Genomic DNA, 13,263 nt, shown 5'->3' on the forward strand with positions numbered 1-13,263 from the left:
AGGCCTCAATCCTTAGACCCTGGGACTATGACCTGAGCTAAAAGCAGACACTTTCTGACTGAGCCACCCAGGACCTCTTCATTATTACCTTATTTACATCCTAAATAAAAAAATAGAATCCTTAAGGTCAGTTTATATGTAGTTTTCAGGATAAATCTGGACATAAATCCAATCTTCTGTATCTTTGAGTTTAGTAGGATAACCAACCTCGAAACAATAATCCTATTTCGTTAGTATCAGTTATGTTAAGTGTTATAATATGAAAAGGGAAAAAATGGAATCTCCCAGTAGAAACTGGAAGCAGAAATGATAGGAAATAAAATGAAAAGCACTAGATATTTCCCACATTTGACTGGTAACATCCAAGTGTAAATACTCTTAAGAAAATGGACATTTGAGTCTGCCATTTACAAGCCATTCCATTAACTTAAAGGCCAGAAATGGAAGTGGTCACATGTAGAGAGTACGGAATGAGAATAGGACTTAAAATTGATTCCCTTGTGGGTTCTGTCTGGCAATTTTACTTCCAAGTACAAAGCAACTAACTGAAACCAAGAGTTTGTGACAGTTCTATGCTTTTTGGAAACTCTCCTATGAGAAGCCTTGTTCTCTCCTTTTTCTCCTGATGACTATTTTTGGACATGAGGGAACATCCCTGTTACAATGATGGGACAGTGGCTGTAGCAAAAAGGAAATAGAAAGCAGGATGGTTTAACTCTGTGGCCTGTCCAATTATTTACAACAGGAGACTGTCCCCTACAGCCAGTGATGGACTAAGATAGTGACCAGGTCTGGGCACCTGGGTTGTGTTCTCTGCATCAGGCTGCTCCTGCTGGATGATTTTTCTCCAGAGGAAAAAAAGGGTTTTTCTCAGAAAGAACTTATTCCAGTAGTGTAATAAGCCAATTTCCTTAGCTTTTATATATATTCTTGGAAAACATAGTTTTCCAAAGAACAATTATGTGGAGAGTCTGGTTGGCCAGTTTGGGTAAGTATCCAAGTCAGCTTCAGCTCAGATCCTCATCTCAGGGTGGTAGGATGGAGCCCCACATCAGGCTCCCCACTAGCACAGAGTCTGCTTAGGATTCTTTCTCCCTGGGGTGCCTAAGTGTCTCATTCCATTAGGCGTCTGTCTTTGGCTGGGGTCATGATGCCAGCATCCTGGGATGGAGCCCCTCAATGGGCTCCTGCTCAATGGGGCATCTGCTACTCCCTCTCCTCCCCTGCTCATGCTCTCTTTCTCTCCCTGTCTCTCTCTTTCTCCAAAACTAAAGAATATTCTAAGAGCAGTTGATTTCACAGGAAAATTGAGGACGAGATAGAGATTTCTCTGATATCCTTGGTTCTGTATTTGCATAGTGTTCCTGAAAATCAATATTCCCCTACCAGAGGGAACAACTGTTATAGAGCTTCCAAGCCCTGAAGGCTGTGAACTAGTCTTCAATATTACAATGGTCTGTGCATCTCTAATGCTCAACCTTGGAGCGGTCCAACAAAAAATTTCTTCCTTAGTATTTGTTATCTCTCTTTGGGTTTTCTTGAGTATCACACAAAAAACATGGATGTTGAATTTGTGGAAGAGACCTGAAATGTCTGCAAGATGAGCGCGACAAACCTGTAATAACAGGCCCCTGTGATTGGAGGACTTTGTCTCCATTCTTTCCTAGATTTCCAAGTCACACTTGGAAAGTGGCCTTTGCTGACTTGTGAGCTGTCATTGGCTGCCTTGTGGATATTGCTTCTGTCTGAGCCTTCATATGATGTAGGCTTATGGAATTAAATACAAATAGATTATATATTATTATTTAAATATACAAACTGTATTCAGCACATCAGTAATTATATATAGTGTGAAACAGAAAAATATTTTTGAAAATACCTTGATGAGTATCTAGTAGCAGGTGAAGTAAGAAATTACATTCTTACTGAGGCAACAGTAAAATTCAGTACACTAAAAACAAATGTCAACTAAATAAATTTAACTTTTCAACCCTATTAGCATTTTAAATCATTTTAAATATTTAAGTACATTGAACTCATTATTATGTCTTCGTAGAAATTATTAATTTGTATATGTGCGTTATGTATTATATTACAAATTCTATAAGTAAATATAGGTTTCTATTCAACTTTAGGTATACATTTACACATCAAAAGCTTTAAACTTTAAATTTAAGTTAAAAATTTTTAGTCTTTCTTAACCCTGCCTGCGTTGAGTTAACAATAAAAAGAGCAAGATTTACACTTTGTTGTGTATGTCCAAAGTTCAAATGGAAGCATAGTACATACACTGTGCTCTAGAGACACTGCATCCGGTTCTGAACTTTTCTGGATGATGCATGAAAAAACAATCCAGAAGACTCTGGAGGCAAGGGCAGTCATGACAAGCACGCCCATGTAGTTGGGAAACAGTGCTCTAGAGCCAGTCGAAAGTGCATCATAAAGGAAAGCAAAAAGAGAAGTAGAAAGTGAGGGAGACGTTCAGAAATGGAAAACGCGTCTGTTGCCTACTTAAGCCCCACACACGAGGGAAGATGCTCAGAGAAGCTGAAGCCGCGGTTCCCACACTTGCCCAGCGCAGCCAGGCCCACAGCCCCTGCAGGATCCCCGATGGCCCTGCCCTGCTCCTTCTCGGTGGCCCTGGTGCTGCTCAGCTGCCACTCCCTGTGCTGTCTGGCTTGCCACCTGCCCGACACCCACGGCCTGCGCAACTGGAGGGTCCTGACGCTCCTGGGACAGATGAGGAGACTCTCCGCCGGCTCTTGTGACCACTACACCAATGACTTTGCCTTCCCCAAGGAGCTGTTTGATGGCCAGCGGCTCCAGGAGGCGCAGGCCCTCTCTGTGGTCCACGTGATGACCCAGAAGGTCTTCCACCTCTTCTGCCCGGACACGTCCTCTGCTCCTTGGAACATGACTCTCCTGGAGGAACTGTGCTCGGGGCTCTCTGAGCAGCTGGATGACCTGGAGGCCTGTCCCCTGCAGGAGGCGGGGCTGGCCGAGACCCCCCTCATGCATGAGGACTCCACCCTGAGGACCTACTTCCAAAGGATCTCCCTCTACCTGCAAGACAGGAACCACAGCCCGTGTGCCTGGGAGATGGTCCGAGCAGAAATCGGGAGATCCTTCTTCTCCTCGACAATCTTGCAAGAAAGAATCAGGAGGAGGAAATGAGACCCGCCCGGGTCCGCACGGAAATGACATTCCCTGACTGATCAGAGCACACTTGCACGTGTCCTGCCGCCTCAGAGAAGCTCACGCCTGCCGTCACGGTGACACGAAGGCAATCGGGTGTCCAACGTGTTCAGGACGGGGCAGCACCATCAAGTCAAGTCGACAAACACCGCTTACTTTCAGATAACCTTGCCCATCTCTCTACTTTACTATTTATTTATTTATTTATTTATTTATTTATTTATAACTATTTATAGATTAACTGGGTTCTCTTTGTATACTAGTAGGTGTACCCTCACTCTGTGATTCAGGGGGAGTGGAGATGCTTTCTATTTTTTCAATTTTTTATTTTTTTGTTCATTAAATTTTATATACAAAAACTTTTATTTGTTTTTTATTTAAAGAATTCTGAATATAACCTGATGAAAGAATGGATGGTACAACTCATTCATTATTTTGTTATTCACAGTATAAGTAAAGCCATAGACTTCACAAATGCCAGTTTGTATGTGATCTTCAGGGTAAAGGCGAACATAAAAGATCCAATCCCCTTCTGTATCTTTGAGTGTGTAGGAAAACCAACCTTCCACAATAATCATAGTGAAGTAATATCAGTTTTGTTCAAAGGCATAATAATAAGAAGGGCAAATAGGAATTCTGTAAGCAGAAAAGGAAGCAGACATACCCAGAAGTAAAATCAAAAGCACTAGATACCTTCCATATCAGGCTGGTAGATGTCTCAGTGCAAATATTCTTCAAAAAATGGATATTTGAGGGATCCCTGGGTGGCGCAGCGGTTTAGCGCCTGCCTTTGGCCCAGGGCGCGATTCTGGAGACCCGGGATCGAATCCCACATCGGGCTCCTGGTGCATGGAGCCTGCTTCTCCCTCTGCCTATGTCTCTGCCTCTCTCTTTCTCTCTCTCTCTCTCTGTGTGACTATCATAAATAAATTAAAAAAAATAAAAAAAAAATGGATATTTGAGTCTTCCATTTACAAGCCATTCCATTAAATTAAAGCCCAGGAATAGAAGTACTCTCACGGGAAGAAAGCCTAGAATGAGAAAAGGACTTAAGATGGATTCCTCAAACCTCCACTGGTTAGAGGAGAAAAGAGTGATACTGGAAACCAAGTTGGAATGGCCCTAGGCAGTAGGATAAGAGTAAATGTTGGGTAAGAGTCTAGTTGGGGTGTCTGGGTGGCACAGTTGGTTAAACGTCTGACTCTTGATTTCAGATCAGGTCATGATCTCAGGGTTGTGGTATTGAGCCCCCCCAGTCAGGTTATGCACTTGATGTACAATCTGCTTGAGACTCTCCCTCTTCCTCTGCCACTGCATTTTCTCTTTCTCTCTAAAACAAATAAATCTTTTTCTTTAAAGAGTCTATTTTAAAGCCTAAAAAGGCTTCAAGGAATTGCCTCATTGCAGAAGGTGAATGGAAAGTGCCCAGGAGGCTGGGAAGTGCAGGGTGTAGTGACCTGGGTGAGAGTTAGTTTGACGGAATTAATCACCAGAAACCATATTGGAAGAGGAGGAAGGGTGAAGAACAGAAGAGAAGCTAGTGACAGTTTTGAGAGATCTGCCTTCTGAAATGTAACAGGAAAATGCAATGGAAGTGGAAAAATATGTGTATTTTTTAGCAGAATTTTCCCTTTTTTTGTAATATATGTGTCTCTGGATAGATTCATGAATCCGATGTACTAACAAACCATGTTAATATTGCATTTATTTTGCATCATGCCATATGTCATTACTTGCAATCATATTCTTTATTTGTTAGTATCTATTGTTTTGATCAGCACTGTGTGGAAGGTCAGTAAGCTGCTCTGTGGACTTTAACCATCCAGCACAGTGCGGGGAGGGGGGGCGGGGAGATGGACCTGGCCATAGGGGGAGCTGTTTTGGTGGAATCCACAAGCAGAAGCCACAGGGGGAGTGGGTGGAAGGTGGTCAGAGAGGAGAAGAGCTGCCGATGTCCTTCTCTCACCTGGGAGTCACCTCAGTGTGGTCACTTCCATCATGGTCAGATGGCCTTTGTCTTCCTGTTGCCCCAGTGCATCCAAATGCGATGACAGCTTTCTAGGAAAGCTCAGTGGAGGAAAAAAAAAAAAATGAAGCATTGAAAGCGATGGAAACTAATGGTACAGGCCTTTCCTGTTTCCATTTTTACTTCGCTATTTTGGTACTGAACTCCAGATGAAATGGGAAGGAATCTGGATTTCTCAGCCATAAAACAGAATGAAATCTTGCCATTTGCAAGATGGAGCTAGAGAGGATTGTGCTAAGCGAAATAAGTCAGTCAGGGAAAGACAAGTAGACTATGATCCCACTCATTTGTGGAATTTCAGAAGCAAAACAAAGGAGCACAGTGGGTTCCTGGGGGAGGAAGAGGTAAACCTAGAAACAGATTCTTAATATAGAGAAGGATGATGGTTACCAGAGGGGAGGGGGTAGGGGGATGGGGGAAACAGGTGACTGGGATTGGGGAGGGCACTTGCCATGAGCAGCTGGTGATGCCTGCAACTGCTGAATCACTATGTTGTGCACCTGAAGCTACCATCACACCACATGGTGGTAGCTAACTGGAATTTAAACAAAACCTTAAGAAAAAAAAGGAAAGAAATTCAGAAATGAAAGACAATCTTTGTCCTTGCCCAGAAAAATCTTAACTTAAAAGGAACATATACAGGTTTAAAACTCAGAAGCTAGTAAAGCAACAGTGGCTAGACTTCTTTAGCGTCCTCTGCTGGCCTCACTGCCCCCATTTTCAGAGTGAGACAGAGCATGAGGAATCAAAGAGCTCCTGGAAGAGGACTGACTCCACAGGGCAGGGACAGTCATTACTTCCTTCCATCCAAGCTCCCCAAGGCTGGAAACTCCACACAGAGTCCCTTGGGGCCTCAGAAACCGAGAGCATTAGAAGGACCCCACAGTCTAATGAACTGAACCCCACATAGAAATCAACATTTAGCAAAATAAAATTGCTGTCCTCTTTAAGGTAAAAGTGAAAACAACCACAAGGATAATTGACCCACAGCTGTGCCCCTGACACACACACGTAGTGCATGACATGTACCTTGTGTCCCTGAAAGCTATGGAAACACCAGACAAGTACCTGAGGGAATGAAAAGAACAGTCTTGGGTCTTGGGCAGTTGATTGTTTAGGGGACAAAAGCAATCCCCTCCAAGAGAGGTTTGCCCAAAGCTGAAAGTGGAGGCCAGGTGGGGAGAGGGGAGCAAGGGAGGGAGGATGGAGGGGGTGAGGAGGGCTAAGGTGGCACACATGTGGCTGTGGACATGCCACCACAGGGTAAGATGAAACCTGCGCTGGTTGGAGGGATGAGGTGCTGCCCCGGGAAGGTCATACAGACAAGTGGCTGAAGCTCCAACTGGAAGCCCCATGTGCACCTCAAAGCCTTAGGAAACCAGCCAGGAGTTAGGGGAAGGAACTGGTGAGTCTTCAGCAGAAGGAGATAGGGAGAGGGGGAAAGGCCAGTCGAGGCCCTGGCACAGCCCTGCCAGGGGGCGACCCGGGAAAGTCTTGTTTTGTGCACAGAATCTGAGCATATTCCTCCTCAGTCATTGTATCCTGAGCAATTCCTAGGAACGTGGGCCAATGACAGAGCTGTAGACAGGACAGACCTTCCCCGGGTGCTTGTCAGACAGGTGGAACGAGTCCTTTCTGAAGAGGACAGGTGCAGAGGGACGAGGCAACAGGCCGAGGTGCAGAAATGAAGAGTGAACACGGGACCCGGAGCAGAGGTGCAATGTTGTCGGAGCAAGAACAAGCCGCACACGTGTGACGGTAACACGACCTTTTTTCTCATTCGAAAGCTTTGACTCCGTTTATATAGAAACATCTCAAGTGTTGGGCAGATAAGACTCAATGAAAAAATGAAAAAATAATAAGTGGGTGATGTCTTCCTATCTATTCGAACTCACGTAAAGCATAGGTAAAGAAAAGCAAACGAAGATTATAAGGCCTAAGAAGTGTACAGGAACATTCTACAAATGAAAAGTACCGTGTTCTCTTTAAGAGACTTGTATAGAAAGACCTTGAGAGGAACTGGTGGCCATGTCACCCCCTCACTGCTCACCCAGGCCCCCGGGAGCCCCAGGTCCCCCTGCGGACACCTGCTGGTTCCATGTGGCAACAGCTCCCCTCTGGGCTGTGACCTATGTCCCAGCCGGGCGGCTTCACACAGAGACCTGCTGCCTCTGACACAGAGGAGGAAGCTGTGTCCCTTCTCCTGACGAGGGACATCTCCCCTGGGACATGGTGGGTGGCCACCAGTTCCAGGGGGTCCGGGCCACCTCTGTCCTCCAGGAGACCCTCCAGCACACCTTCACCCCTTCACTCCTTCCACCCCTATGTGCTGCCTGGCCCCGGCCCTGCTGGCCACACTCCACTGGGGCTCCAGGGGGCACTGGAAGCCCCGACACCTGTGTGCTGCCTGCCTTGGGAGCCCAGAGTCTCCCCTGGGGTTGAGGGCCATGATTCCCTCTCCATCTGACAGAGAGAAACAGAGCGACTGTCCTGGGCAGGTGTCTGAGTCCAAATCATGAGATACTTCTCTTCCTACTAAAATGAGGAAAGTAGGAAAGGGAAAATTGAGAAAGGAAGAAGTGGGAAAGGGACCTGGAAATGATCTTCTTCACTACAGCACCAGGTCACATGCCCATGTGTTCAGTCTTTCTAAGGACTCTCTTTCTGCTTCAGTCATAGAATGCACTGAGCTAAATGACTCAATCCGAGGTCACAGTGCTTCTGTGGAAATAAGTCTGTGTAAGGGCATCCCTCCCTTGGAGACAGTTACAGGAGGTCGTTCTCATGTTCACATATCCCAGGATCCTCGGGTGTCTTGTTCAACACGTAACCAGTTAGAAACTTAGTCCTGACCTCACAGCAGCAACAACAACGACAAAATGCAAGACAATTGGAAAACAACAGCCCTTCTTAGATCCATTCCCAGTTGAGCTCACAGGGCCAGCCTCTCCCTGGGAACTGGAGGAAGAGGAGGATACAGAGAACCACACCTTACCAGGAGCAGGTACTGGTAGGAACACAATCTGGAACTGAAGCTTGTTTCAGGCTCTGTGTCCTCCACCTTGAAAGTTACAAGCTCCGGGGCTCCAGACCTAGTGAGGCCCACAGGTTTGTGAGCTTTGCCTTCAGAATCCCCACTAGGCTCCCCCTCTGTACATCAGAGAAAAATCTGATGGCTTTTCCAGCAGCGGGAGGGGAGAAGTAATCACTCTGAAATACTCCTAGTCTCCACTTCTCCTTACCAAAGGCCTTTCCTCAGGGAAACCTTCCAGAGCCTAATTGACCTGGGGCAAGGGCTATCAGGATCCCAAGCCACTGTAACTCTCCTGTCTTCCCAGCAGGGTGGCAGAAAAGCTGAGGAGCTCTTGAGAACGACACAGCCAGGAGCACAGGCTCACTTAGAGCGTGACCCTGAAATCTGGGTTTATAGAGCTTTCTATAGCTCTTTCTCCATACCTATCAGCACATCAACAGGATTCCCATATAATACTGGGACTACAACTGAAAAGGACAGCCAGTGTCTGACATTCCTCAAGAAGTCTCTAGGGGACACAGAAGCAGGGACACCAGAGGAATGTAGCCTCTGACAGCTTGGCTGCAACAAACCTAAAGGCCAATTTTCTGTGGTTCCTTTTACCCACGTACATCCTGTTTGTCTATCCACAAACACTTACACATCATACATTGGGTGAAAACTACAGTTAGAAGAGATTGAATGTGCATCAGAACTAGACTCGGATATACTAGAAATTTAGGGATTATCAGACCCAGAATTTAAAATAAATGTGTCCAATGTACTCAGGGGTCAATGTATTCATATATGCATTTTTCGCATAATCTATGCCAGAGTACCTACCATTTCTGAGATAGGTTTAAAAAATGAAATAATAATTTTGTTCACATAATACGTTCACTTTATAGTATGTTCAGATATAACAAAGTATGTCCACCTTTGCCTTTTGTCAAATTATTTTCTTGGTTAATTTATGATATTCTTCCTCAGATGACTTTTTGATTTCATTATTCTAAAGAGAAGAAGTAGCCTGAAGTTGCAACCCACCCTGAAGAATCCATGGGGAATTCAACACAGTCATTCACTTTTCCAACAGTGAACAGTCTATTTCTAAGTTAAGTTGTTATACTTCTGAGAATATGGAGGTGAAAAAAGGAAATGCAAAGCCAGATTTGGAGCTTTCCATGTGGAAGATGCAAGAGATCTAAAAGCAGCCATCAAGCCTAATGAATTCCAATTTTGTTTCATGGTAGAATGAGAGGTAGAGGACAGGATTCCTTTCAGCAGGAGCTTGAATGAGGGAGGTCAGGAAGGGGGGAGAGCAGACTTCCCACTGGTAGAGGCCTATGTGAATCTGGGATCTCCAACTGCGTACTTCCTGGAAACATTAAATTGCAATGGTTGGTTGCATATTTGAACATCGAGGCACAGGACTGAATGTCCTTCCTTCTGAGTTGAGTATGAAATGAGAAGATGCCCTGAAGCTCAGGAGATCCTTCAACTTTTGAGGCTGAGAAAAAGAAGAAGAGCCTGCAAGGGGCACAGAGATAGTGCAGCTGGTGTAGGTGGGACACAACCAGGGAAGATCGATCTTCAGAAAGGATGGAAGAAGAGAAGCTTGAGAATTTCCCAAGATGAGCCTTAAGGAGTAATTTATGACATGTGCTATAGGATTGAGCACTGCTTCTGGATTCTGCTACGAATCTAGTTGTTTCCTCCTGAGAAACACTCTTGAGCTCTCTGAAACTCAGTTTCCTCAAATGTAAAGTAGGATAGGAATATTCCAAGAGTTGTTGTCAAAATAGCAAAGTAGCACATCTTCCATTGAGTGAGAGTTTAACAGATGATGACTGTTTTCTTCTTTTTTTCATAGAAATCAATAAGAGAATAATGAGCTTCTCCTAGCCTTCTCTCTATAAGCAACTAAAACTGCTGATGGTCTAAATACCCAAATGAGAACAGGTGGGTCATCATTTGTATGTTATTATATCCACAATAATGTACATATGCACTATATATAGGTACATATCCCCTATACATTCTGATACAGTACATTCTCCCTTCCTCCCTATTTCCCTAGACCCCATCCTTTCCCTCCCGAATTACAGTTTCCCTCCCCCCGCCCCACCCAGTGTAGAAACCCCCAGTGAGTTCTGCTCTCCTTGTTTACTTCTTAAGAGCGTCTCCTGCCCATTCACACAGCTGCTTCCTTTTCTGTTGCGGTTTCTCTCTGGCAATGGTATTTCCCATTACAAAGCCACCAAGTAAGAGCAAAAGTTGTTTGAAATTTCTAGGTTTTTTGGAAACTCTCGTAGGAGAAGAATTGTTCTCTTCTTTCTCCTGGTGACTATTTTTGGACCAAAGGGAATGTCCCTGGTGCAGAAATGTAAGTGTAGCTGTAGTAAAAAGGAAACAGAAGCAGGAGACTGGTGTTCGGTGGCCCTGCACAATATTTACAAGGGATGAGTGCCCCCTCGTGGCTCCAGGGGACTAACACAGTGAGCAAGGGTGGAAAGGCGGCTTATGTTCTTTGTATAAATCTGTCTGCTGGTTGGAGATTTTTCCTCCAGAGTAAAAAAAGTCTCTTTTTCTGGAATTAACTGACTCTGCAAGTATAATAAGCCAATCATAGTGGCTTTTATGACGTTTACAAAAATACACTTTCTAAAAAGAGAAGGTATGTTCACAGCAAAAGTGAGCAGATTGCTACATGTTTCACATCCTTTCTGCTTCTGTATCTTCATAGTCTCTCCCATTATCATTACAATTGCTTCCAAGGTGTAACAAGTAGTTTTAGGGTTGTGAACAAATCTTTAGCATTACAAGGTTTGTGGTACTCTGAAGCCCAGCCTTTTAGGGGTCTAACAAAACCTTAGTCCTCAGTATTTATTGTCTCTCATTGGATTTTACTGGGCATCATTCATGAAGCATGGAATTTGTGGAAGATACACAAAATGTCTGCAAGAGAGAGTCACAAACCTAGGGCTAACAAGAATAATCTAGAATTGGAGGACTTGCTCTCCATCATTTCCTGGATCTGAAAGTCACACTGGCAGAGGTGTTTTGCATACTTGTGAGCTGCCATTGTCTATCTAGACGACATTGCTGATATTTGAGCCTCCTTGTGAGGTGGGATTTGGAAATTTAATACAAATAGGTTATATGGTATGATTGAATTCTGCTAACTTTATTCCACATATCAGTAATTCTATCTAGGGCTAAAGAGAAAAAATTATTTTGAAAATAACTTGATGAGAATCTGGTAGGAGGGGAAGTCAAAAATTATTTTCTCTTCAAAGCCACATTAATACAACACATTAAAAACAAATGTTAAGTAAAGAAATTACTTTTTCAATTGCTTTAGTAATTGGAAGTGATTCTAAATATTTAAGTACATTGACATCATTATTATGTCTTTCTAGAAATTGTTAATTTGCATATGTACTTTTTATATTTCAATTGGGTGAGTAAAAATTAGAAGTTGCTAATCAAATCTAGTTATCCAGTGAAGCATCAGTACCCCCAAATTTAACTTTCAGGGTTAAATTTTTAGTCATTCTACACCCCAGTTGAATAAACAGCAAAATTTATACTTTCTTTTTTTATGTATAAAGCAGGGGTATAAACACAGCATAAATATATATACTGTATATCTGTGTTACTAAGTTTTCATGGAAGGTTCCATTACATAAATAATCAAAGACTCTTAAGAAAAGAGGCAATAAAATAATAAATGGTTGAAAAACCCATGCTCTAACCCAAGTAGAAAGTGCATAAAGGAAAGGAAAAGCAGAAGTAGAAAGTGAGGGAGATGTTCAGAAATTGAAAACTCTTCTATTCCCTACTTAAGCCCCACGCACAAGGGAAGATGCTCAGAGAAGCTGGAGCCGCGGTTCCCACACTTGCCCAGCGCAGCCAGGCCCACAGCCCCTGCAGGATCCCCGATGGCCCTGCCCTGCTCCTTCTCGGTGGCCCTGGTGCTGCTCAGCTGCCACTCCCTGTGCTGTCTGGCTTGCCACCTGCCCGACACCCACGGCCTGCGCAACTGGAGGGTCCTGACGCTCCTGGGACAGATGAGGAGACTCTCCGCCGGCTCTTGTGACCACTACACCAATGACTTTGCCTTCCCCAAGGAGCTGTTTGATGGCCAGCGGCTCCAGGAGGCGCAGGCCCTCTCTGTGGTCCACGTGATGACCCAGAAGGTCTTCCACCTCTTCTGCCCGGACACGTCCTCTGCTCCTTGGAACATGACTCTCCTGGAGGAACTGTGCTCGGGGCTCTCTGAGCAGCTGGATGACCTGGAGGCCTGTCCCCTGCAGGAGGCGGGGCTGGCCGAGACCCCCCTCATGCATGAGGACTCCACCCTGAGGACCTACTTCCAAAGGATCTCCCTCTACCTGCAAGACAGGAACCACAGCCCGTGTGCCTGGGAGATGGTCCGAGCAGAAATCGGGAGATCCTTCTTCTCCTCGACAATCTTGCAAGAAAGAATCAGGAGGAAGGAATGAGACCAGGTTCAACATGGAAATGATTCCCTCTGACAAATGATATCACACTTACCCTGTTCTGCTGTGTCAAACTCATTTCTGCTGTAACGGTGACATGAACAAAATCAATTTGTCAAGAGTTTTCAAAAATATTAAGCAATCCATGTCAACTCTACAAGCACTAGTGGCTACAGATGACCATGCTGATGTATATTTATGTATTTATATATTTATTTATGTAAATTTTATAATATTTATATTTTTTCATATAATATTATTTGCACCTTTACGTGGTGGCTATATAATAAAACATTCTTTGCATTTAATCAGTTTATCATTCTTTTTCTTTATTGAACTTTTCCTATGGCAAATGTTTTAAAAGACTACCATCATACATGGTCTGGTCAGTACCTAACAAGATACCAAGATACGAATTCCATAGGGCCGAAGGAGCCTGCCCCCCTGTGTAAGGAAAGGAGGGTGAAAACTGAGTCCAGGAGCAAGGCCAGGGTTTGTTCCTCAGACAGAGAAGACCAATGTTC

The 13,263-nt window shown here is 44.3% G+C and overlaps 2 protein-coding genes across 2 annotated transcripts; both read left to right on the plus strand.

Moving 5' to 3' along the window:
• The first annotated feature begins 2,610 nt into the window (after positions 1-2,610).
• Positions 2,611-3,311, plus strand: LOC140640939 (interferon alpha-1/2). Its single transcript, XM_072840300.1, has one exon. The coding sequence runs from the start codon at positions 2,611-2,613 to the stop codon at positions 3,172-3,174; it is 564 nt and encodes a 187-aa protein (XP_072696401.1). The 3' UTR covers positions 3,175-3,311.
• Positions 3,312-12,178: 8,867 nt separating this feature from the next.
• On the plus strand, positions 12,179-12,742 carry LOC140640940 (interferon alpha-1/2-like). The gene has a single exon (XM_072840301.1). The coding sequence runs from the start codon at positions 12,179-12,181 to the stop codon at positions 12,740-12,742; it is 564 nt and encodes a 187-aa protein (XP_072696402.1).
• Positions 12,743-13,263: the final 521 nt, after the last annotated feature.

Source organism: Canis lupus, chromosome 10, assembly GCF_048164855.1.
Source record: "Canis lupus baileyi chromosome 10, mCanLup2.hap1, whole genome shotgun sequence".
NCBI lineage: Eukaryota > Metazoa > Chordata > Mammalia > Carnivora > Canidae > Canis > Canis lupus.